Source organism: Zonotrichia leucophrys, chromosome 12 (genome assembly GCF_028769735.1).
Source record: "Zonotrichia leucophrys gambelii isolate GWCS_2022_RI chromosome 12, RI_Zleu_2.0, whole genome shotgun sequence".
Taxonomy (NCBI): domain Eukaryota; kingdom Metazoa; phylum Chordata; class Aves; order Passeriformes; family Passerellidae; genus Zonotrichia; species Zonotrichia leucophrys.
The window spans coordinates 16353183-16377221 of record NC_088182.1 but is presented as its reverse complement, the minus strand read 5'-3'; the positions used below and the strand labels follow the sequence as shown (position 1 = coordinate 16377221).

At 38.9% G+C, this 24039-nt stretch overlaps 2 protein-coding genes across 3 annotated transcripts in view; one reads left to right on the top strand and one right to left on the bottom strand.

The window, feature by feature from the left end:
- CENPP (centromere protein P) overlaps positions 1-24039 on the top strand; it is a 116055-nt gene that overhangs the window by 47399 nt on the left and 44617 nt on the right. The window lies entirely within an intron of this gene.
- Positions 5431-22311, bottom strand: ASPN (asporin). The gene is made up of 8 exons (XM_064723918.1): positions 22079-22311; positions 16644-16902; positions 14758-14873; positions 12267-12480; positions 11786-11896; positions 8517-8610; positions 7290-7428; positions 5431-6683 (listed from the first exon to the last, which is right to left on the bottom strand). Exons 2-8 carry the CDS (start codon positions 16876-16878, stop codon positions 6486-6488), a joined length of 1107 nt encoding a protein of 368 aa, XP_064579988.1. The 5' UTR covers positions 16879-16902; positions 22079-22311; the 3' UTR covers positions 5431-6485.

Here is a 24039-nt window from a genome sequence, read left to right as displayed (position 1 = left end):
GCTTGGCTGCCTGTGGAAATGTGTGAGATTCTCATCAAAACTGAGTCCCCAGTGCTGCTGTGGGGAAATCTCATTGTTGTCACATTGGAATTGTCACATTTCCCCTGGACAGGGGTTTGGGACAGGAAGGTGTTCATGGCTGTGTGGGGTTCCCACTGCAACCTCAGCAGCCCAGTGGTTAAATGCAGAGCCTGGCTGTTCCCTTGGGTAGGAATGTTCATATTTTATGTGAAAATCTGCAGCAGGGCTGTCTGCAGCAGGGCAGCATGTTCCATTGAGCCAATCTTTTACTGGCTCACGTGGGCTTGGAGAAACATCCCAACTCGCTTCAAAATATTGATTAGTTTTGGAAATCTTTTCAATATCATGCAAGTCTGCTTTTGTTTATTTCATGCATAACCTTGTCTTCCATCTCACATGATTCACTGAGTATCGAGGGTAAATTCTGCATTTATCTTAGCAGATAATTTAGACCGTGGTATGTGATACGTGGCATTTGGAATTCAAGTCAGATTTTCATTTACTCCAGAACTTTTCCATATGTTTCCTATTAGCAGCTTTGTTCTCAAGTCTCTGGTCTCCCCAGAAAGGAGGGAAAAAGTCCCAACACAAGCCCAAGAAGCAATGTTAAATTCTAAACATAGAGAATGAGGGGGGAAAAAAAAGAGCCTTCAGAACACAATTTCATTATTTTTGGTTTAGTACTGCTTTTATTATCATGCTGCTGTTAAATTCTCATCAAAATGAAATTGAAATATTAATGTTTATTTTGTCTGTTGCGGTGTACCATAGTTTTTCTGGATAAATAGTGCAATATTTGAACTGGCAATTGAATGAATATGGAATGAGTATCTTCAGGAGATAACAGCCGTTTCTTTTTAGGACGTGGGTAAATGCCTTTTGAGATTACTTTAAATGATTCTAAAATTGCTTAACAGTGAAGTCATATCGGATTTTCTATGCACAACCTGGTTTAGGTACCTGAGATATTTTGCTCCTTTAGCAAACAGATATGAAGAGTTAAAAATTGCACTTCTTGGTTTATATTTTTCAACTGCTCTGGTCTGAGTCATTTCACTCACTTTTGGGAAATGCAGGTGCAGGAATTCCTAATGGGATACTCATGAAACATTCTGGAAATTTCCATTATGTTTAAAATAGCCAAACTTTCCCTTTTAATAGTAATAAAATGGTTATATAAATAGTAATACAATTAGAGTAATAATAATTTGGACAAATTGAGTTAGGACAATATGACACAATAAAGACAAAGAGTTATGGACGTCCGGGTACCTTTTCTGGGCAGCATGAGCCTGAAAAAGCACCCACATTAACAAAGGATTAACCCTTAAAAACAACAGTCCATTGCATATTCATACACTTTGTACATGATGCATCAATTCCATTCAAATACAGGATTCTGTCTGGTCAGTGCCACCTTCTTTCTTTTAATCCTAACAGCACCCTCAAGGCAGGAAGAAGTTCGTTTCTTCTGATAAGAGGACAATAAATTCTTTTCCTCTGAAAGATTTAGGTGTCCTGGGGCTGCTATCTGGTGTGAGTCCTTCATTCCTTTCTTAAAAAATCCCACTAACATAGTTCTTATTTTAACTACAAAAGTACGTTTATCATATTATTAAAATGTTAATACATCACTACTGATCAATATATCAAAATACATGTGGTAAATATCTGCTAGAGCCATATAATATGCACTTTTCACAGGGAGCCATCCTTCCACAAGGACACATTGCTGGCTTATGTTCAGTTTGTCCAGCAGCACCCACAGATGCTTTCCTGCAAAGCTGCTGTCCGGGTCAGCCATCAGCCACCAGTGCAGGGGGTTATTCCTCACCAGGGACAGGATTTTGGGCTTCCCTGAGCTGAACTACACTGCTGGCCATTTCTGTTATGAACAAAAATTCGGTTAATATTTTTTTTGTGAGAAAGAGTTACAGAGACGCAGCCAGATCTGTCTCTGCCAGGGTTCTTAGTGCTTTGTTATTGTAATCACGGTCTTGAGGCTTATCTCCTCTTTGTATTAGTAAAGGCGCTGGGTGGGGTGATGGCCCTTCCCGGAGGCTGTGCTCTCTTACAGCATAGGGAAGACACCTGAGAGGGTGGGGGGGGCTTTGGGACCTCGACTCCAAAATGCAACGAGAAAACCCCAAAAACAACGAGCCAAATAAGAATTGAGAGACTAAAGTGGTGTCTGGACATGAGGAGCTGAGTGCTGAGCCTGCAGAGATGCGGAGCCCCTCTCGCCCTGAGCAGAGAGTCGTCCCAACGCCGGGACCGGGCAGCTGAGACACTGAGAGAAGTGATCTTTGACGGGAACATCACGCCCTAAAGGCTCCCACGAGGACTGGATCCCCAACTCTGCCCCTGGTGGACAGAGCTGCCATATCCTCCTCCTCTGAGTCGCCCTGGGAGACGTGACGGGGACTGCAGCCCTGCCGAGCCGCCCCATCCTGAGCTGATCACTTTTCATAAAGGCATTAAAAAGGAGAAGAAGTCTCCTGGCCCTGTTTATTTCAATTTCTCCTGCAGCATAACCCCAGAGAGTCACATATGAGGCAGCAGTGACCTTGTGAGGGGTTCTGCCCTGTCAGGCAGGTGGATGATGGAGCTGGGAGCGGGGCTGGAGCCAGCACTGAGCCCTGTGCTGGCACTTGCTGACCTCCAGCTGGAATTCACCACGGGCCTCTCTGTGCTCCTGCCTTCCAGCCATGTCAGCCCCCTCACTGCCTGCTCATCCACCCAAACTTCACCGTGCCTTCAGCAATTTGCAACTCCTTGTTCTTAGGATCAGGCAGTGAGATCCAAAAGCTGTGCTCCTTCTCTGTCCATCCTTCCTGACCCTTCTAGCCAGCTTGTCTGATACACTGAATTCCTGCAGGCTCCATCCTGGGCAGAGCAGGAAGACACTATCAATACTTGAAAAAGGAAATAAAATAAACACTTCTTCATCTTCTTTAACTCAGTCTAGCAGCAGGAGAAAGCACCTAGGTCATAGGAAAGAAAATGTGTTTTATTGAAGGTATGTTTTGATTTACATTGTATATATTTGCCACAGCTGATGGTGAAAGTTGAAATAATGATTTAGTAGTATCTTATATTCTTTAAACTTTTTGTATCTTATTAAGTTTGCTGCTCTTTCTCTACTAATGCTGCAGTATTCTTTCTATTGCTGTATTTGAAGTGCTGCATTAAGTGGGTTGGTATTGGGAAAAGGGATGGGGAGAAGACTTCGAAAAATGAGACTATTTCATCATCCCTTGGTAATTTAATGGTGTAGAGTAGGGTTTAGCAGCTCTCAAACAGGCCCCTCTGCTTAATCAGTGTTTGTGATGTTTACTGGACTCTTCCAGTGCTCTGACAGCCTTTGTCATTTATTCTTTAGAATTACTTTTCCTTCTATTTCTAGCAGCAGGCTGCCACCCTCTGGTGAAATTTCTTAACTGTTGTGTAGGGACCTGGCAGATTTTCAGAACAGAGAAGCCCTTTAAAGTTTGAAAATCTTAGATGGAATAAATATTAATTTTTTTGTTAGACAAATGTAGCTACTTGTACAAGGAATCAGTAATGAGAAGGATTTATGTCAAGTTTCTTTTTCTCCCTCTTTCCTTTCCCTGTAACATTTGTAGAGAATGTAAAGGTGGAATTGATTTCTTGACAGATTTTCTTCCTATCTGCCAATGCTGAAATGCCTTGTTCTGTGGGAAGATCACTGACCACCAGTGTGTTATCATCAGTTAATTACTATTCTGTTAATTACATTACTGTCCATGTTCAGAAACCATTGCTGAAATTGTGTAAGGTGCATTTTATATCATAATGCTTGTGTGCCTGACACATCCACCTGTCTGTGTTAAAGCAGGCCAAACATACAAAGTGTGGAAGTTATTAATTATTATTACTACAAATGCCAGCTGAAGAATGATATCTGAAAATAGTAGAGGGTTGTTGAGCATAGTCTTTTTTCTCTTAAGTGACAGGCATCCTATCAATTTGAGGTGATCTAGGAAATGACTGCTTTTCTCTAAAAATAAAATTTACAGGAAATGCTTAAAATTAACCATTTGATAATTACCTGCTGTAATGCAAAATTGTCAGTGTAGTTTAAGTCACTGATGATGAAGTTTTTTTTTAAACTTCTAAACTGGCTGAGTTTGCCTGAAGGATGGTGCAAGCCTAAGCAGTTGATAAAATCTTTTGGAGATTATTTATTAAGAGTGAGGGTAGAGGTAGTTTCTTCAAAAGTAGTGCTGCAGTTATTTCTGTGAATGTTCTATGAATCTCTGGGTGCTGACTGGAGAAAGAGTTTCTCAGTCTGGATGCACAGCCAGAGGAAGGAGTGAGAAGGCAAGAGAGTTTTTAAGGCTCTGGAAGGAGAAGATCAAGACTGTATGGACTTAGGACTTTACTATATTTTTTCTAAGCTTTCCCATTATAGTAGGAGTTCAGTAGCAGACTTAAATTTGGTGAAACTCTTACACAAGTACCTGTATAGAATTCATGGGCTTAGAGAGCACGAGGATGCAGTTCCTGTTGTCCATTGCATTAACCCTGATTATATAGGGAATTGTTTGCATTCTCTGTGCTTCCTTTTAAACCTTACCAGTGAATTAGTGTAGAAAAATCTACTATACAACATTGTTTGTTCTTTCAGTTAAGCTACAGATTGAAATCAGCCTTTGTGCTGATGTTGACATTGCTGAAATGATGTAACCAGTACAGCAGGATATAAACCAGTGATTCATAAAAATGTAATGATTTTTTTCTGTTATCTGTTGTATTTACTAACATTGCACTTATGGTTATGAGTTGTTTATGGTACTGTAAGGCAGGGGAGTATCTCCCTAAGGGAATGTTGGTGTTTGCTAGGAAATGCACTCCTTAGAAACATCTCCAGAAGCCAGGAATAGAAAGATGCTTGGTCACCAGCAGATTTCAGGTTCTGTGTTCTGTTTAGGATTTTGTTTTTATTCTGCTTTGAAGCGTGTTACAGAATTTCTGTTTGCAAATATTGTTCTTCAGTAAAAGCCTCCCAGGTCTGCTCTGCCTCCTCTCTTCACATAGTTTGTCTCATGAGCAGAGTGATGCTAACAAAACATTAACTACCAGGAGATACAGCAGGTGAAAAGAACTCAGATATTAGACTTGATGCTGATTGTGTGGTGTACTTGGGAGGGTGGTAGGAGGGCTGAGAGATTGGGAATTCATTGAGTTCTGTGTCGTATTTTCTTCTACGAGTCTATGCCATTTCCCAAAGTGTTGGATTTTGGACTTTGTGCAAATCAGCTCTGATAAATGACCTGTAAGCTCTGTAGATTTGGAAAAAGGAGCACTAGAGGAAGTGTCTAGAGAAGAGTCACAAAGGTGCTTGGTTGGAATCTCAGAACATTTTGACATGAGCAACCATGTGATAAAGTAAACACATGCAGGTATTCTGTAAGTTTATTTAATTTATTTTGAATCCCAATAGCAAATATACACTAAATAGATATCTAAAATACCCATTTTATACAGTACTGTCAGAATTGAGAGTTCTGTGTGCCCTGCACAGGAAGGCAGGGCAGGCAAGTTCCAGCTGCTTGGTTTTGGCAATTGTGAGGGAATTCCATTAAGGAGGGATCCTTAACCCGTGTGATGTCAAAATATAAAGAGGAAAAGAATAAAATGAAAACACGATTACAGTTGTTATAGATACAAGAGAAATGTTTGTGCTGGCCTAAAGGGAGTTTAATAGTCATTCCTATTAAGCTTGAAGCATATCATAAATCTTGAATCCTACTTTTAATGTTCAGACTGTATCCAATTCTATCAACAGCAAAACATTGAAGGACATTTTCTTCTTAAAGTTGAAAGGAAAAATTGCCAACAGTTTTTAAAGACTTTTCATCTGTTCTTGACATAAAACTTGTCTTTATCTCACTTAAAAGATTGTAAGAATATTTTCTAGCTTAGAGACAACTACCTGACAATATTGTAGCTTTTTATTGCATCTTTGCTCATTATCAAAAATGGCACAAGGAATTGCCCTTGAAGTCTGGTAATTTTTGGTTTTGCAACTTTTCTTACAACACTTATTGGGAGAGAACCTAGGTATCTCTTTCCTAACTGTGGAAAAAGTCACTTCCACATAATTTTTAGGATTTGAAAGAAAGAATATGTCCAAACTATGTGATTAAGGACGGCATTTAACATCTATAATAGGAAACATCAAATACAGTTTCCAGTTCCACTTCTAAGAGTCCTTCTGTAAGCTATAAAGACTTTTGTTTAAATTATTCAAATGTAGGTTGAACATTGTCAAATACTACAACGGATCCTACTTAACATATCGCTTCTAATTCATTACCTCTGAAATAGCAAATACTTTGTAAACGGTTAAATAGAATAAAATCCGCATTTTCCTGCAAATTTCAAGTATTGTAAAACTGCTTTGGACAAGTTGCTTTTTGAAACAACCAACTTGGGTGTCACTTGAGGAAGTTGCCGAGCTGGACGCTGTTCCTGGCTAAGATGCAGCGGAAGGTGGAAGGCTGCACCTGCCAGTACTTGACGGGGTTGTTGAAGAGGCTGATGCCGCTGTACAGAGCTTTCTTCTTCCTCCGTCCTGTGGGACAGAAATCGTTCACTCCCAGCTTGGCAATGTGGTTGGAATGGAGGAAAACCACCTGCAGCAGTAGGAACAGCAAAATACAGGAGTTGAATGAAAATAGGGAAAATGTTCCTTAGCGTGTAGGTGCCTGAGGTTTGCTAAAACATCAATCCCATGCAGACCTTGAGAGTTACAAGACCTTAAGGCTTGTATTAAATCTTTGTTAAAAAGTCTTCCTTCTGCCCCAGTCTCTCCCACAAAGAAAAGTCATATGGCATTTTGTGTGTTTTTAGAAGAATTGGACTCTATTCTTACAGAATTTGGTTCTAAAATGCAATTTTATATTCTCTTGTAGTAAGAATTATAATGATGTAGTAAAAACTATAATTCTTGATTACAATGAAGAATATAGGAGTATTACATTCTCATTTCTGGAAACATTTTTTGGGTGTAGCAGTTTCTTGTCCTTTTTTTTTTCCTTCCCTAGGAAGTGTTCCTGCAATTTTATTTTGTTTATTTCTTTAATAAACTTTTATGATTTCAGGCTCTCCCAGTAGGAGAGTCATGGCAAAATATACATGTCAGTTAATTATGCTTTTTGGTTGTGACCTAATCAGTGTGACAGTGGGAAAGTCAAACAACTCAGAGCTCCCAGAGCTGTCTGATAAGTTCAGTGTCTGACCTGCAGATATTTCAGTTCAGGTAATCCAGGAGGAACCTTCTTCAGCTTGTTTTTTTCCAGGTGGATTTCACGTATACTTGGGATGTTGGCAAAACTTCCATTTTCCACGTCTTTGATTTTATTATTGCCGAGGCCTAGCCTAGAAATAGTACAAAAAACATTTAATTAAAGACTAATTGAGATTCACAACAGCATTGAAGAGCTTTTTTTTAAGATTGAAGTACACAGGAGTAAACACAGGGGGGAGAAAGGAACTGGAATAACATGATGAAATCTTATCTTTGATGAGAAAAAATCACCATTGACCTAACATAATTTAAACTCCACTTAAAGATTGGCTTAAAGCAGTTATCAGTTATCTGATGTAAGCAAATGTTCAGTTTTGCATGCAGTTTTTGTAATTATAGTGGCAAGTATTTCAATTATAAACATCAAGCTGCTTGTGAGGTTAATCATATCATTTTACCAAGTAGTACAGCTGCAGTGTAGTCACTGTAATAAGTTCTAATAAATAGCCAAATAGCAAGTCTTGTCTAGAAAGGTGGTTTTAATGTGTAGCCCATTTTTAAAATATAAAGGTTTTTGCTAAGCAGGACTACCTTCTTTGCTATTTCCAGATTTTCCTTCTATTTTTTGCTCTAGCCTCAGGTCATTCAGAATTGCTCTTTCTGCCCATCCTGCCAACCCCTTTTTCTCCATTCTTTCCTAATTGCTTCAGAAGCTGAATTTGGTGTCTAAAGGCTGTTCAGTAATTTCTGTTACCAAATCCAGTCCTGCTCAGCCATATTTTCAGAGTTCTTAACTGAGCTTTACAAAGAGAACTTCCTTCTCTCCTATTTCAGTGATACATTCCTCAGAAACACAGATTCTTGTTTAAACCTCATTGCATTTGAAAGCTGTTGTTTCCTTCAACTGCTGTATTTACAAGAGTAATTTTTTAAGAATTAGAAGAACTTAGGATAGTTATATTTTGTTCTTATTCTATGTTTCTGTTGCAGATTGTTGGCAAAACATGTAATAACAAGACTTATGTGGGGCTTTGGAGGTGTGTTTGGGTTTTAAAGTTGGGTCTTTTTTAGAGCAATTCTTAACAAATTGCTCTAAATTCCTAACAAATTCCTACAATTTTTATTCTTTTTTCTCTCATTAACAAGAGAAGTATCAAAAATGAGATCTTGCTGGGCATGACATTTTAGCAAATAAAAGGATTCAGCCTGGGAATTTTACCTTTGTAGGTCTTTGTAGCGGTTAAAATCCTCAACTTCAATTCCTGTGATCTTATTGTCATCTAAGTGAAGCTCCAGGAGACTGGAGGGCAAACCTGATGAAAAAAATGCACAGTGTGAAAAAAACAAGTCAACTTATCCAAAATCTTCTTTCCTTTGTGTTTAGAATTGGGTTACAAGAATCCAATAGAATAATCTTGGGGAGGTTGTCTGCATCAAATAAATTGGTATTGCATATAATGGAGTATATGTAATTATATTACATCTATGTATATATGTATAATATGTACGCATAAATATGTGTATATATATACATATATATGTATACATATATTACACATATACATTTTATATATGTATATATGTAATATATGTATATATGTAATATCTATAATATGTATAACATATATATGTAATATCTATATATAAAATTATATATAATGTAATTACATTACGTGTAATTACATATAAGTATGTTAATGAAGAAAATCATCAATATAATTTGATTTAAATAACAACTTTTTAAAAAACTAAGCTGTGGAAAAACATATGCTACTTAAGAGAGACAAGAGTTCCAAGATTTGGTAATTTTTCTGTCTTCCTTTATAACAACTTTCATGTTGATCCTGTGTTTTGTGCATTTATCTCAGAGTCTGTAGTGAAAGGCTGTGGAACCAGGGACAGTTTTTTGAAGCTCTGTAATTTTTTTCTACATGATGTAGCAGTTGTGCTGTCACAGCTGCTGGGATGTGAGTAAAAGGAAAGGTTTTAGAGTACTCTAACCAGAACTGTGCTATTTGATAACTCTTTCCCATGCCAGAATATTTACTCTTGCATTTCCAAAATTCCAAATCCAGCCTGGTGGACCAGGAGGTGGCGAATCTTTCCACAACATCCTCTTAGCGAGGGCAAGGGCAGCTCATCCCAGGCTGGGTTTGTTTCTGGTGCTGGGCTGTTCCCCGAGCCTCGGTGGGGATGGCACCGGCACCGGGCGGGTCCCGCTGCCCCCGGGACTGCCTGAGCTCCCGGCTCTGCGGGGACGGGGCTGCTCCCAGCCTGCCTTTATCCTTTATCCTTTATTCCATTTGCAATACAGGATCACTGCTCCCGGCTCTGCAGGGACGGGGCTGCTCCCAGCCTGCCTTTATTCCATTTGCAGTACAGGATCACTGCTCCCAGCCTGCCTTTATCCTTTATCCTTTATTCCATTTGCAATACAGGATCACTGCTCCCAGCTCTGCAGGGACGGGGCTGCTCCCAGTGTTGCCCGATAGATAAAGGACACAAAACTCGGATAAGTTTTGTGCGGTGCTTTATTAAAGGGCCCGGGAGCCTGCGGACTAGCGTCCCCAAATCAGAGCCCCAAAATTCACATACAGGTGTTTTCCTTTTATATACATGCAATTCATAACAAAGTCTCCAAGAAACAGTGCCCCTTTGCCAAGCGACATACTCCTTGTAATACATTCCTTAGTTCACAAGCAAAATCATAAATCTTCTGCTTGTCTTATTGTATGCTGCCCCCAAACCGGTTAGTCTTCTTACTTTCCTACCCTGGTTCAAATGTTTATTTAAGTTCCTAAGACTGCCTGCTAAGTTACACACAGAACTCAACACATATCAACGGCTACAAAACTGTTTTTAACAAACCAATTCACACACACAACTCATAACTAAACTGTAATAAAACATTTTGCTAAATTTCATTTCTTTTTCCAACACCAGCCTGCCTTTATCCTTTATTCCTTTATTCCATTTGCAATACAGGATCACTGCTCCCAGCTCTGCAGGGACGGGGCTGCTCCCAGCCTGCCTTTATTCCCCTTGCAATAAATTTTATTTGTTTGGGCTCTGCTCCAGTTTGCGTTCCAGCCCGCAGTTCCGGGTGCCTGAGTGACAATATCCAGAGGAAGGCCACCCACCTGTCCACTGCACATTTTTAGTACCTTTTATAAGCTACGTTTTTTTGAATCTTTGTGCCATTGTAGCATTTACGAGAGAAGCATCTGCAAACCCAGCTTGCATTTGTGGTGAAGGAGTTCACCATGAAATCATGTTTGGTTTGGTTTGTTTATGTATCTGACACCACATTTTGGATCTCATGCTGTATGTCTTTATAGGAGATTTCTCTATAGCAAAGACAAAACTGAAATCATTTTACATTGGGATATTTTTGTGTGCTAACTGACAGGAGCTGATATTAGATTGGTTTGATTTGTTTTTTTTGTTCAGCAGACAGAGACCTTCTCATTTTAAAGTTATCTGAACAGTTGTGGTGAGTTAGCTTTAATTATTGTTGAGAGTTTTGCTAGTGTTCTCTTCTACAAGGTTTTTTGTGTTCTCTTTGTCTCTTCTGTATATCTATATGTACACATATGTATATGCATACAGGAAGAGATTAATAAGAAACAGGTTCTTTATCTGAATGATCAGAAATAAATACAGGGGCCAGCATTGTTTCCCTGGGAGTTAGAGCACAGAACACAGTGTTTTGCTTTGTTTCCTTCCTTCTTCTCTTAGCTGGTAGTTTTATGTGGTGGAAAATCACAAGAGTTTGGTTCAGTACCATACTGACCTGCAGAAAAAGCAGGTGGAATGTTATACTGAACTCTTTTATGCTACATTTGAGTGTGTGGAGGTCAGTGATTCATCAAATTAGTGTTTTAATTTATTTTTTATCTCCAATTACAAGGTTGGGATTTTTCTGTATGAAAAAGTGATTTGATTTTGTATTATGTTATGGCAAATTTAATTAAATATTAAAATTAAGTTTTACTTAGCAAAACTACATTGAACATTGTATTTGACGTGCAGTGTGACATGAAATATTAAAAATTAAATTTTACATTTTGGAGTTACATTTTAAATCCATAAAGGAATTTTGCATCCCTTATATCCCTGATCAAATATCAGGGAATTTATCCTTTCTCTGTGAGGATTTTTGAGAAGCTGCCATGTGAAAGATGTGATGTGACATCAAATTAGGAATTTCTTTGTATTGTTGCACCTGAGACAAGTGTGTGGACATTGTGAGAGGAGTGGATGTGCTGACAGGGAGAGGGTGTGCACTGCACTCTGTTTGTGCTGTTTGTGCATGAACTCTCCTGGATGGGGAACTGGATATAAAGTTCAAAAAGAAAAGGTTAGAGGTGGTCTGTGAGTAATGAGAATAGAAAAGAATTTATGAATTGAATAATCCTTCAGATGTTAAAGCATTTTATTAAGGAGTGTACTGGTGTAAGTAAATTAGAAAAGGGAAAGCAGACCTACCTTTAGGAATTGAAGTTAACTTGGCCTCTGCAATCCGTATGTGGTAGATATTCACCCCTTCAAAAGCCCCTGGCTCTATTCCATCATTGTTAAGAGGATTTGCACTCATTTCTGCCCAAGGGGGAAAAAGAAAAGCATTTATGGCATAGGAATTCTGTGTAGGTTAGACTAAGTTATGAAGAGCTGATTTAAATTTATTTCTGATATTCTAAGCACTCATTAATGTTTAACTTTGATTGTGTGTTCTGAGGGTTGTCCCAGCTCTCAGGGAATTTAGGCTTTGTTACTTGGCTTGCAGGATTATCCAAAACTTGACCTTTGCAGCAACTTCACATAGAAACTAAATTGTGGAGGGCATTCCCACAGCATGGATATCTCTTTAAGAGGAAGCTGTGCCTTGGGGAAATGTTTGAATGGAAATGATGTATAATCTGTTCCATCTTTGGTAAAGACATTTTCTGTTCTGCTTAATCAGGCTTACCTAAAACATGTAGAGACTTCATTCCTTTAAATACATCCTTGGGGATTTTCTTAACCTTATTAGCATGAATTCTGAGCTCTACCAGAGTTCTGGGCAGATTTGTTGGAATCTCTGTCAGTTGGTTGTGGGACAAGTACAGTCGTCGTAGCCTCTTTGTGGGTTGAAAGGCCTTGGGATGGATCTTGTATATTTTATTGTTGTTCAAAGCCAGTGCCTAGGAGAGATGGAAAGAGCCATTAGAAAGCTTTATTTATCCAGGACTGTTATGACTATGACTTTGAAGTCATGAATTTGAAATGTAATCTAGCAATTAAGTGTTTAAACTATTTTATTTTTCCATCCTACCAAACTTCAGCACTTTGTAGATGCTTTGGGCATTTCAGTTGATTATGAAAAACAAAGAAGAACCTGCAAGCTGGATCATAAACCTGAAGGTAGAGCTGCCAAGGTGCCAATGGATCATGAGAACTGGCAAAATAATATGTTTGTATTCAAATATTTAGTGGGATTGTATGGGGTTATATACCTCATTGCTATTGTTCCTTAATGCAGGCAGATTCTCAAAACTCAGAATCTCATCTTTTATTTTAACATAATGCTGCAAAGTAAAAGTGAAGGTTTTTTTAATCTGAGTTTCTTAGATGTTAGAATCTTTATATGACACATGAATTTATGTTTTATTTGGCTTTTCCAGCTCCTGTGAACTTGAGTCTCTCTCTTCTGTACAGTACATGAATCTAAACACATACCTCATTGCTATGTGTTATCAGAGAGCTTGTAAGGAGTTACTACAGACAGGAAAATACACACTATCTGAAATGATTCTGCATGTCAAATCACATCTCTGCATTTCCATACTTAAGCTATTCATTTCTGTTCCTTTTTTATTTCTTGGAGTCATCTCTTCTTAGGAATTGTGCGGGGGAAAATGTAGAGCAAACAAGAATTATTTTTTCCCAGAAAAAAAATGAGGTTAGCTCAAGGAAATAAACAGGAAATGCTCCTTCCTAATCCAAGCTGCCATCTGTGCCTTTGCTAAGCAGAGTCCAGGACTGAGCCAAGTTGTACAAAGTAAACTTTGCTCTCAGGGAAAATGTTGTTCGGCCTTGCCACAAATGAACCGAGCAGGAAAAGCAAAGCAGCTTGGTGTGCTCAGCTATCACATAATTAAGTGGTGACTCTGGTCTTTAATGTGATTGCTGATGGATTCCAGTGGCTGTCTCAGTCATTGGAGATAAGAGACTCTTAGATCTTTTACACAGAATATAAACCACAGTTTGTGCAGTTACCTTTTGCTTGCTGCTGAGACCATTCTGCACCCAGGCACAAGAGAATAGGAAATGCTTCGTTGCCAACTCTGAATTTATAGAGTTCCTGTTTTTCTGTCCTGTCCTAGGCCATAATAATTAACAAGCTCATTCATAAACACATCTCATAAATTTTCAGATCTTGCTCAGAAGCCAAATATGAATGAAAGGATTTGTTTTATAGAATCACAGAATGATTTGGGGTTGGCAGGGACCTTAAATCCCATCCAGTGCCACCCCCTGCCATGGGCAGGGACCCCTTCCACTGTGCCAGGGTGCTCCAGGCCCCATCCAGCCTGGCCTTGGGCATTGCCAGGGATGCAGGGGCAGCCCCAGCTGCTCTGGGCACCTGTGCCAGGGCCTGCCCACCCTCACAGGGGAGAATTCCTTCCTACTGTGTTAGGAATGGTCTTTTTGTTAGTTTATGTGTCTCATGTCTTTCTAAGGGAGAATAGAATGTACTTAATTTGCCATCAGTTATGGAACAGATTTGGGTTTTAGAGAGAAAATTTTAAATGATCAGTATTTGTTAGTGGAACTAGATCTGGATCCTGCATCTATGGTGGCATCCAATAGAAACAAATATTCTAAAGCAGAATTAATCTGCTTCCCAGCCCTCTGGGACTCTCATTTCCTTTCATCATAAAAAGGGATTATTGCATACTGTAAACATCTAGATTTATCAGTTGCCAGGGATATTTGTTTCAAAGTCTGTCACCACATGTATAATTGAGCATGGTAACAAATTAGGAGTAAAGCCCCTGACTTTTCCAGTAATTCAGTGTTTCTCTGTTTTCTGTTCAGGTCAGCTGGATTTGTAGCATTTGTTTCAGTGCTGTATGTGTTAGCTGTATGTTCTGTTCTTTTGAAAATGCCCTCAGAAAATGTGGTTAAATTCTTTCTGCTATTTTCTATCTAAGCAGATAAAAAGGAGCACTTGCCTTGCAGCCTTTAAAATGTAGGGAATGTTTCTGTGCATGCTAAGAACTGAAAACTCTTGAGAATCTTTTTGGTTAGATCTATTTTCTGAGTATTGTAGAAAGTAGTTCTTACAACTCAAAGTATTTGCTTCTTACTATGGAAGCTCTCAAATATGCAGGCATTAGACTCTTTTAATCTATGTTATTGGAAAAGGAAATAACATTTATATTTTAACTGGGAAACTTGGGAAATAGCAAGCTTACATAAAGTGATGTGAGTCCTTGGAGATCGTTCTCCTTGACCTCTTTGATTTTGTTGTTCTGAAGATCAATCATCCGAGTATCTGGTGGGATGTTGCGAGGAATTGATGTCAAACCTACACGAGTGTGTGACATAAACAGAAACATTATGTGCTGTGCTTAAGTCCAAAGAAATTAACTGCCAAACACAATAAGATTGTTAATGAATATGGTGGGGAAGAAAATATGAGCAGCCATAAAGCAAAGGGTAGAAGTGAATTTTTGATAGTGGGAAAATCTAATTATGTAAGAATGTACCACAAACATGTGGATAGTTTTGGGAGGAATTGCTTCTGCCCCTGACCATGAGAGTTTAATGGGGACTGCTCACTGTGGCCTCTCTGCATCTGTGAAATAATCCTCAGAGCGTGGTTTGTCCTGCAGAGCAACTGTTTAGTGTCTGGAGAAAGGATCCCTCAGGAATCCAGGGCAGTGGTTCCCTGTTGAGGAGCAGGGCTGTGGATTCAGGGCTCTCTGCTTAGTGCTCCTTTGGACCTCTGCCCTGCCCTGTCCATGGCACTGGGGCAGCTGCTGAGGGCTCATTCAGCTCATGGCAGGGCTGAGAAACCTGTTCTTGGTGTGGGCAGAGGGGGGTCTCCACTGCCAGTGCTTCAGTACCAGTGCCAGAAACCATTAACACAAATCAGTACCAGTACCAGAAACCATTAACACAAATCAGTACCAGAATCCATTAACACAAATCAGTACCAGTACCAGAATCCATTAACACAAATCAGTACCAGAAGTCATTAACACAAATCAGTACCGAATCTTACACAAATCAGTACCAGTACCAGAATCACTGACACAAACATACAGTACCAGAAACCATCTAACACAAATCCATACCAGTACCAGAAACCATTAACACAATTATACCAGTACCAGATCATTACACAATCAGTACATACCAACCATTACTAAATCATACCAATCATAACACAATCAGTACCAGTACCAGAAGTCATTACACAATCGTACGAATCATTAACAATCATCAGAAGTCATTAACATAACACATTACAAGTGCCACAGATCATTAACATGAGTCAGTACCAGTAGCATTATTCCCCCATCCCAGTTTGCTGTTCAGTTACAAACCCACTGCAGGTCAGGCCATCCGAGATCCTGAATCAGCAGAAAAGGCTCAACAGGGACAGTAACTTTCTTTTGAGTGGAAATGCTGATGCATTAAATGCTAAATGCTGTCCAATTTATTAACAATTATTCTCTAATTAATAGATTGCAGTTATCTAAAGCTGAAGTGTATTAATGTGGGATTTTTCTATGTGTGCACTCATGTGAAGTGGTTTGAAATCTGTAGACCAGATACATTAACCACAGTTTGCTGCTGTCAGCAAAAGTTTCTAATTCCTTAATAATAACAACACAATAATAACACAGTTTATGTATGGAGACTGTTTCTAAGACATGAGGAGTCCAGGATGAAGCTCAGGAAGGTGGCAGGGCTGTGATGAGGACAAATGTCATTGTCACTGTGCTGGTGGTGGGAGCACAGTCTTTTGGTTGCCTTGAATGATAGGAAAACTTCAGTGAGCACTGATTGAAATTGCCACAATTAATAATGAACTCACTTTTAGGATGGATGTCCCTGCGCAGTGACAGGAGACATTGCATTGGCAAATGATTACCGGGTGCTCCTTGGTGGAGTCCCAGCTGGGGTAATACTTTATGGAACCGAGCACTTATTGTTGCCCACAATAATAATATCAGATGACCCTCTGAAAGAGCAATTTGCCGAAAGGGTGTGGAGAAGTCACTGAGGAATATTTCATTTATTCAATATAATCATCTAAGGAATCAAGAGATCATGGACAACAATCTCTACCTATCAGAGCATGGAACCCAAGCATGGCATCCAAAGGGACATGTTGGGAACAGATCAAAAGGAATCAGTGGTAGAATGGGTTCAGTGGTTGGAAACAGAGAATTGTCGTCATCGTCATCATCGTCGTCATCTTCCATATCTTGGAGCATCATGTTCTTCAGTGTAAAATATGAAGGACCAGTGAGAGATTTGGCAGAGCACAAAGCCAAGAAGAGGAGGAGTGTGTATTCTTTCATATCTTCTTAATCAGGATAACCAATCTTGGAAAGTGAACAGACGAACAAAAAAGCAAACGCCAGAATCAGTGAATAGCGAGCAGCAAATGAAGCTATTGAACTGTTTACTTCACTCACTGCCACACCATCTAGTCCTGAAAAAGAGCCTGTTGTGAACATTGAGATTCATTTAGTATATGAAGGATATAAAAATAATCTTTTTAATATAAATTAATACTATAAAATTACCCATAATATTAACTTAAATTCATTAGGCATTAATATAATATCAAAGTATTTTAGTTCTGTTTACAAATAACGTCATCATTTGCTTCAAGCTTTGAAGTGGAATTTTTATAGTAAACTTTACCAGAATTTGGAATATGATTTCTTTTATTTGTTCTCAACGAAAAAATATTTTTAGTGGGATGTATTAACCTATGTGCATTGATTATAAAATTGGGAAGGACTTGATTAGCAGTGCATAAAGTTCACTCAGTGGGATACTTCCTAAATGCTCAGTATTCCATTCCTAAACACTTTAATTAAACTCTTTCTAGTCTAATCTGAAGTTTTCAATCCTGAGCTTTTCCCATGTTCCAGTCATTTGTTTGTTATTGCCATGGATAGAAGTTCAGCTCTGCAGGCAAACACATCTCACAGAGCTGTAAAATCCCAGAGCACTTTGGTTTGGAAGGGACCTTAAAGCTCCTCTCATTGCACCCCTGCCTGGGCAGGGACCCCTCCCACTGTCCCAGGTGCTCCCAGCCCTGCCCAGCCTGGCCTTGGGCACTGCCAGGGATGCAGGGGCAGCCCCAGCTGCTCTGGGCACCTGTGCCAGGCCTGCCCACCCTCACTGGGAAGGATTTCTTCCCAATATCCAGTCTAAACCTATTCCCTGCCAGTGTGAAGCCATTCCCCCTGTCCTGTCACTCCAGACTCTTGTAAAAAGTCTCTTTCTTGTTGGCTTATTCAGGCACTGGGAGGCCACAATTCAGTCACCCCAAAACTTCTATTTTCTAGACTGAACAAATCAAATCCTCTCTTGATTTCTGTTTGAGGAGGGCTCTTTTCTCTGAAAAGGACTCGCCTATTAGAAATCCATGTCAGTGGAAAGCTGTGACTTAATTTACATCCAGAAGAAAAGCTATCTCGTAGTTTTGTGTGTGAATTTTTCAACATAGGTTGGGGCTTTTCTGTCCGGGTTTTTTTCCTTGCTCCTACAGAACAAGGTAGAGAGGAGAATGGAGATAGTAAGAATTGCCTCAGATGCAACAAACTCTGAGGAAATGTTGTCAATTCAGCCCTCAGCTTGACATTGTTTCCCTTCAAATCCCAATTCCAGAAGTCTTTTGGAAGCGAAAAATGTTCTCCACAAACCAAGAAGGGCTGCAGGAAATTTTATTGTGCATGTCCTGTTTATAGAAATACTTCTATTTAGACTATTATAGGCCTCTTTAAGGAAATACTAAAAGGGTGTCAGTTCTTGTTCGATCACCTAATGAAATGCTTGCTGGTCTGTTTGGAGGTGAAAAATGCCTTTATGTTGGCATTTTGTCATTGGTCCTCCACTGCAGGAAAAGGAGTGCTCTGCTTTGACTTGGCTTATTCAAAATGAGGTTTTGTTTATACAACTTTTGTCTGTGCAGAGTCATTTTGATGTTTATTGGAGGGGGTTCATAACAGCACTAAATGCAAATATCCTGCCTACCTTGCTGCTCCTGTATCTGTGTCTGTTTCAGGGAGTTTAAAAAGAAGAAAGCTAACAGTGTTCAGATAACATAAAAAGAATGCAGTGACTCCTTTACCCCAAATATATGCCTGAAATCAGAATTACAAAGTACTTTCTATCTTGTAGGTAAGCAACATGTAGCTAAATTTAATATTTCCCATAATATTTCAGTTGCATGCCCATTCAGGTAGTGCATGTACTTTTACTGATGGTAAAAGGATCTTTCTCTTGAAAGAATCTTCGCATGTATTTTTCTCATATATTTTCCTTTGTATTCAAAATAATGTTCTCTTGCAATGCTCTTAGAAAGAATTTGTGGTTATTCTTACAATCCCTTACAATGTCTGTCCTTGGAAGACTCTTTGGATATAAACAGTGCTGGGAAGAAGGTGTGGAACCTCTGTTTGCTTTTTTGGAGAGAATTGTTGTCATCTCTGGCTGTGCACCTTTGCAATATTTGGCCTTTTCAGTCTTCTATTTCAGCTTCAGAAAAAGGCCAAAATCTTCACTACTTTAGTCATACCATCAGTTAAGAGATGAGGAGCTGGAAGCCTTTCAGACTTTCAAGTTCTCCTTGTTCTTGGACAAGTGCTTTCATGGCTGGGCTGCCACACATGAGCTCTCAGGCTCTCTGTTCTTCCCTCGCAGTTTAGGTCCCAAGTGCCAAAATGCCCTGTGGGCTATCAGGGATGGGACACCATTTCCATATGTCCCAAGATGATGTCTTGGGACATGGACTTCCCAAATCCCTGCTGACCTCAATTTCTGAGAGGCTGTGTAGTTTTACAGGATCTAAAAGATAAACTTGCATGTATGTTCCTAAAATGTTCTTTTGGATCTGATGCTAGAAAGTTCTCTTATGAAACAACCTAAAAATCTGCTCCCACACTTGCATCTGTAGCAAATGGATTGCATATTTCCTTCCACATAGCCAAAAATTAGGCTTTCAAAGTATTAAAAGATTGAGGCTGCAATTGGAGTAGTGGCCAATTTGAACTCTTGAAAAACATGTGTTGCGCACAAAGTTCTAGAAAAGTAGTGTTGAAATGTGTCACTGGTGACATATATCAGTTCTGTGAGTTAAATCTATTGAAAACAAGTCCCTTTATGTAAGGAAACCTGAGTTGGGATTTTTTTCATTTTAAAGAAAAAAAGTCCTTGCTTCATCTTCTCATCTTGCCCTTAAGAACTCATTATTGGCTTTGTAGTTAGGAATGATCATCAAGGTTTGCATAGGCCAAAGAAATGCCAAGGAATGGATCCTAAAGAACTGAGTTTTATGAAGGTGTGGGAATGGTTCTTCCCTGCCTGAGGTTTTGAGCCTCCCAGTAAATAGGTGCTGATATGACTCTGTAAAATTGCTCTGACTCTGCAGTGCTTCTCAGAAAACTTATACAAACTTTTTGCATGCTTAAACCTCAAGAATAAGAGAATTTTAAAAAAGCCTAAAATCTGAGATCCAAGTGATCTTTCTGAAAATACTGTCATGAAGATTTTATAAAACACTGTTTCAGAAGGTGTAGGTGCAGCTGTGCTCATGGTCCTCTGCTGCCCCTTGAGCCTGACTGTGCTCCTTGCCAGCTCTCTGTACCAGCTCTTCCTTCAGGCTGCTCACTGAGCTGGCTGAGCTCACCACAGCAGCACAAATCTAATGTGAACAACAAAAAACTCCATCATATTCTTTTCAAATGAAGAAACTGAGTCAGTTTGGAGTACAAGAACCAGCACAATAGAAAGGGTGGAACAGCCTTGTTGACAGGGCTGGAACATGAAATGGAAAGAGAAGGAAGGAGGAGCAATGGGGGAGCCATTCCTGACATATTCAAGCTGTTAGGCAGATTTAAGTGCTCTGTTAAATAATCCCTGAGCAGCTGGTTGTTACTTGGACAAAGCCTGGCTTTGTCCATTCTTGTTTCAACAGACAGAACATTGAGAATGAGTTTGACAAGGACTGTGGTGAATTCAAGCTCCATTGTTCCTTCTTTATGTCAATCCTTCTTATCCTTGAGCACAAAAAGCTTTTGAGCACCTTCTCCCTGGAGCATGAGCCACCCAAGGTGAGGTGACTGAATGTGCAGAGTGCACTTCACATGGAGAGATGCTCTAAGGTGCTTTCCTGAGGTGTGCAACTGTCCAAAATTCACTGCACTGTTGTTTGGGACACACTTATCCTCACTAATGTGGTCATCTATGCCCATACTACACATGGAACACAGGCACTTTTTATGCTATTCCTTGTAATTTATAAATCATTAAATACAGGTGATGTCACAGTATAATTTAAGATGATTAAAAGCCTTGAGATTTTATGTGGAAAACTCCCATATTTCTGTGATGTGAAAATTCCAAACATGAGTTGTGGGAAGAAAATCCCTTTCGGTGAGAACAGAAGTTGTGTTGTTGGCGTGGGAAGAGGGCATAAAGAGACCCAACAACAAATAACTCTGAATTGCTTGGCAGCTGCAAACCAGTCCAGCAATGTGGACTTTGCTGTCTTGTCTGTTATGATACTGAAGGAGTTAATACATGAAGTTTTTAAATCTTAAAAAGACTCTAAATTATATTTAGAAATCACTCCTGTTATCGAGGTACAGAGACAAATTTCCCATGGCATTATTTCTAAAAAGGAAATGCTTAAATGACCCAGTGGTGGTCTTTGCAGAGGCAAAGAAAAGTCCCTGTGTTCATTAATAACACAAATCATTGCTCTGTGCACAGATTTTGTCCAAAGAAAGGCAAGACCATAACTGTTTTGAAATCTATATTTAAAAATAGTTCTGGTTCTATTAGTCATTGTCCCAATCCAGAAATAAAAGGAGTTTATGTTTAACTCTTTATCTACTCCATTGATTTACTTAAATTGCTGAAGAAAAACAGGAGGAAGGTTTTTTGTTAGTAAGATTACTGCAGAAATGTCTGTTGACAGAAATAATCCAATATTGAAGTTGAGCAGTAATAATTAAGAGGATGTTTATAAAATAAGTTGTGTTTACAGAGTATTTACTTTTTATGGAGAGCTGCTTGACTCTTGTTACTGAATGATCTGTGAGGATTTTTAGGTTGTAGTTCATCTACAGTTCATTCTTTCCTGGGTTGTTTTTAATTACTTTGCTGATATGTACTTAAGAACCCCCACCAACTTGAATGCCAAATTACAGAACGTTAACACTGAGTGATTACTGTAAGAGTTGTTGTTGTTGTAGAGTAGATTTTCATACATGGTTATAACTGAGAAAAAGTGTTATGGTCAACTGTAACATTTTTCTGACAAGTCTTTGACAGTTAAATAATTCACTATAGCTCTATTTTTTTTTCAGCTCACATGTAGTAAACACACAAGTATTTCAGCAAGTAAATTTTCAAATGTTCCATTTAAAAAATGCTATTTCTAAATCTAAATTATCTGATATTACTAATCTGCACATAGTGACTGCCAACCTTAACTCTCTGCTGCTGTTCATATAGAATAGGTATTCAAACTGGACATACCTTGCAGGTTTGGAAGTTCTTCCAGAGGCACTGGGATAATCCACCTAAGGTCCTTATGTCCAGTTATTTCATATTACCAAAAACAGGGCAAAAGGAAGCTAGAGTGAGTTCTGTGAAATGCAAAGCATATAGAAAGAAAAAGTCCCCTTCCAAGCTTCTTGATCCTTCTGGCACCGTGGGTGATACCAGAGTAAAGTGCTGCTTCAGATTAGCCCATCTTAGTACTGCAGAATGATATTGAGGCGACTTGTTACCACTCATATGTTTTTCATCACTGCCTGTATTAGAGCCAAAACTTCTGGCTTAACTCTAGACGTCTAGTGGAAGACTTTATAAAACCTGTAGTTTAATAATAGTTGACATCAGGCCATTGGAAGTACAGTGAGGTCCATTTCAGGTCATTCCTGCTGTGGAATCCCACTTATTTATGATTTCACTAGCCATTATTCTTTTAAAAGTGTGACTTGAGTAAAGCTATAAAACTTCAGCCAGTGGCAGTGTAAACCAGTAGCCTGCAGTGACCTGCAGGCTGCCAAACCTTTCTAAAGTTAGAAAATTAGGATTTTATTGTGTAGCTGTGTATAAATTTTAGCTCTGCTCTCAGGCGCAGCAATCTGGCTGGGGACAAGGGTTCAAGAATGTAAACTGATCTAAAGATTTTTATCAATATAGCTAATTTCTGTCTCCTATGTGTGGGAAAGAAAGCATATCTAGTAATGAAAATAGAGACAATATTTGCAGTATTCTGTGATTGAAGTTGAGGGTTTAAAATCAAGTCTTTGACAATGTGCCCCATTACAAAGTTTGTACTGACGAGCCCATCACAATATTTAGAAACTGGGTTATTCTTTGTTTACCTTTCATATGGCCTCTGTTTATGTAAACTTCAAAAATGTTTAATTAATGGAGTTTACCTAAAGCAAGCTTCATAGTCAGGGAAGCACTTTGTGTCTTTAAATTTCCAGTACATTATACCCGGTTCTGTGCACATCTGACTTCATCTGTTTCTTTAATTAGCTGCATACTATGTTAAAAGTCTCATCTTGCTTGGGGAAAAAAAAAAAAAACTGGAAATTTTACTTGGGATATTTTTTTTATTATACATGTAATGTGCTGTTTGCAAAATGCCTGTATGTTGCATAATAGCTATTTTGTCTACTGTTACTTTCTTAGGGAAAAAAAAGATTCTGTGCCAAAACTTAAAACTTTAGCACTTTAATATCAACCAAGACAAGACTTGTGTTACCTGCAGCACTGCTTTTGATGTGTTCCAGTTTCAGTAGCACAGATGGATCATGATAAAGTGTCTCCCTATCACTTTTCCCAAGGAATAAAATTACAATTTCAAAAGCAATCACGTTCCCACAGAAAAATCTGAAGGGTGATCTTAAGCTTTTTTGAAATCTCAAATTGCATATATCTGCATTCTCTTGCCTGCTTGTAGAAACCAAAGCTTCCTAAGCAAACACTCCCCTGTGTTTTCAATAGCTTGGTTTGGATGAGTTTACTTGAGGAAATTAGTATTAAATTGCTGTTTTAAAAAACCCTCCAACATTTTCTTGGCTGTTCAGTAGAGGAGAGCAGGGCCTGAGGGTTGTGATATAAATGTACTGGTTTCTTTTTTCACTTCATTCAGTAGCAAAGTGTTGAATCAGCAGTTTCAGCTCACCCTGGTTTTGCAGCAAACTATTTTTGAGGTTTAGTAACATCTCAGTTTTGGATGAATGCTCAGGGGTTTTATTATTATTTTCTCTTTTTAGTTGCTTCTGGTGGTAGGAGCACATTCCTCTGTGTATAAAGTTTGTCCTAGCCAGTTACATAATAAAGGTGACACACAAAGTGGTAGTATCTGGGAAAAAATAGAACAGTCTTACCTTAAAGTGGATTATCCATCAATTCTGTCCAGTATATAATATTAGTAGAGCAGAAATAAATATAGCTCACATGCTGGTCTTATAATG

What these genes read in the sequence shown, in the direction of transcription:
- ASPN (XM_064723918.1), bottom strand. Translation starts at nt 16,878, where the DNA reads ATGAAAGAATACACACTCCTCCTCTTCTTGGCTTTGTGCTCTGCCAAA. An exon ending in GTTAACTTCAATTCCTAAAG is followed by an intron (nt 8,611 to 11,785) that starts GTAGGTCTGCTT and finishes TTTTTTCATCAG; the next exon opens with GTTTGCCCTCCAGTCTCCTG. An exon ending in CTGAACTGAAATATCTGCAG is followed by an intron (nt 6,684 to 7,289) that starts GTCAGACACTGA and finishes CTACTGCTGCAG; the next exon opens with GTGGTTTTCCTCCATTCCAA.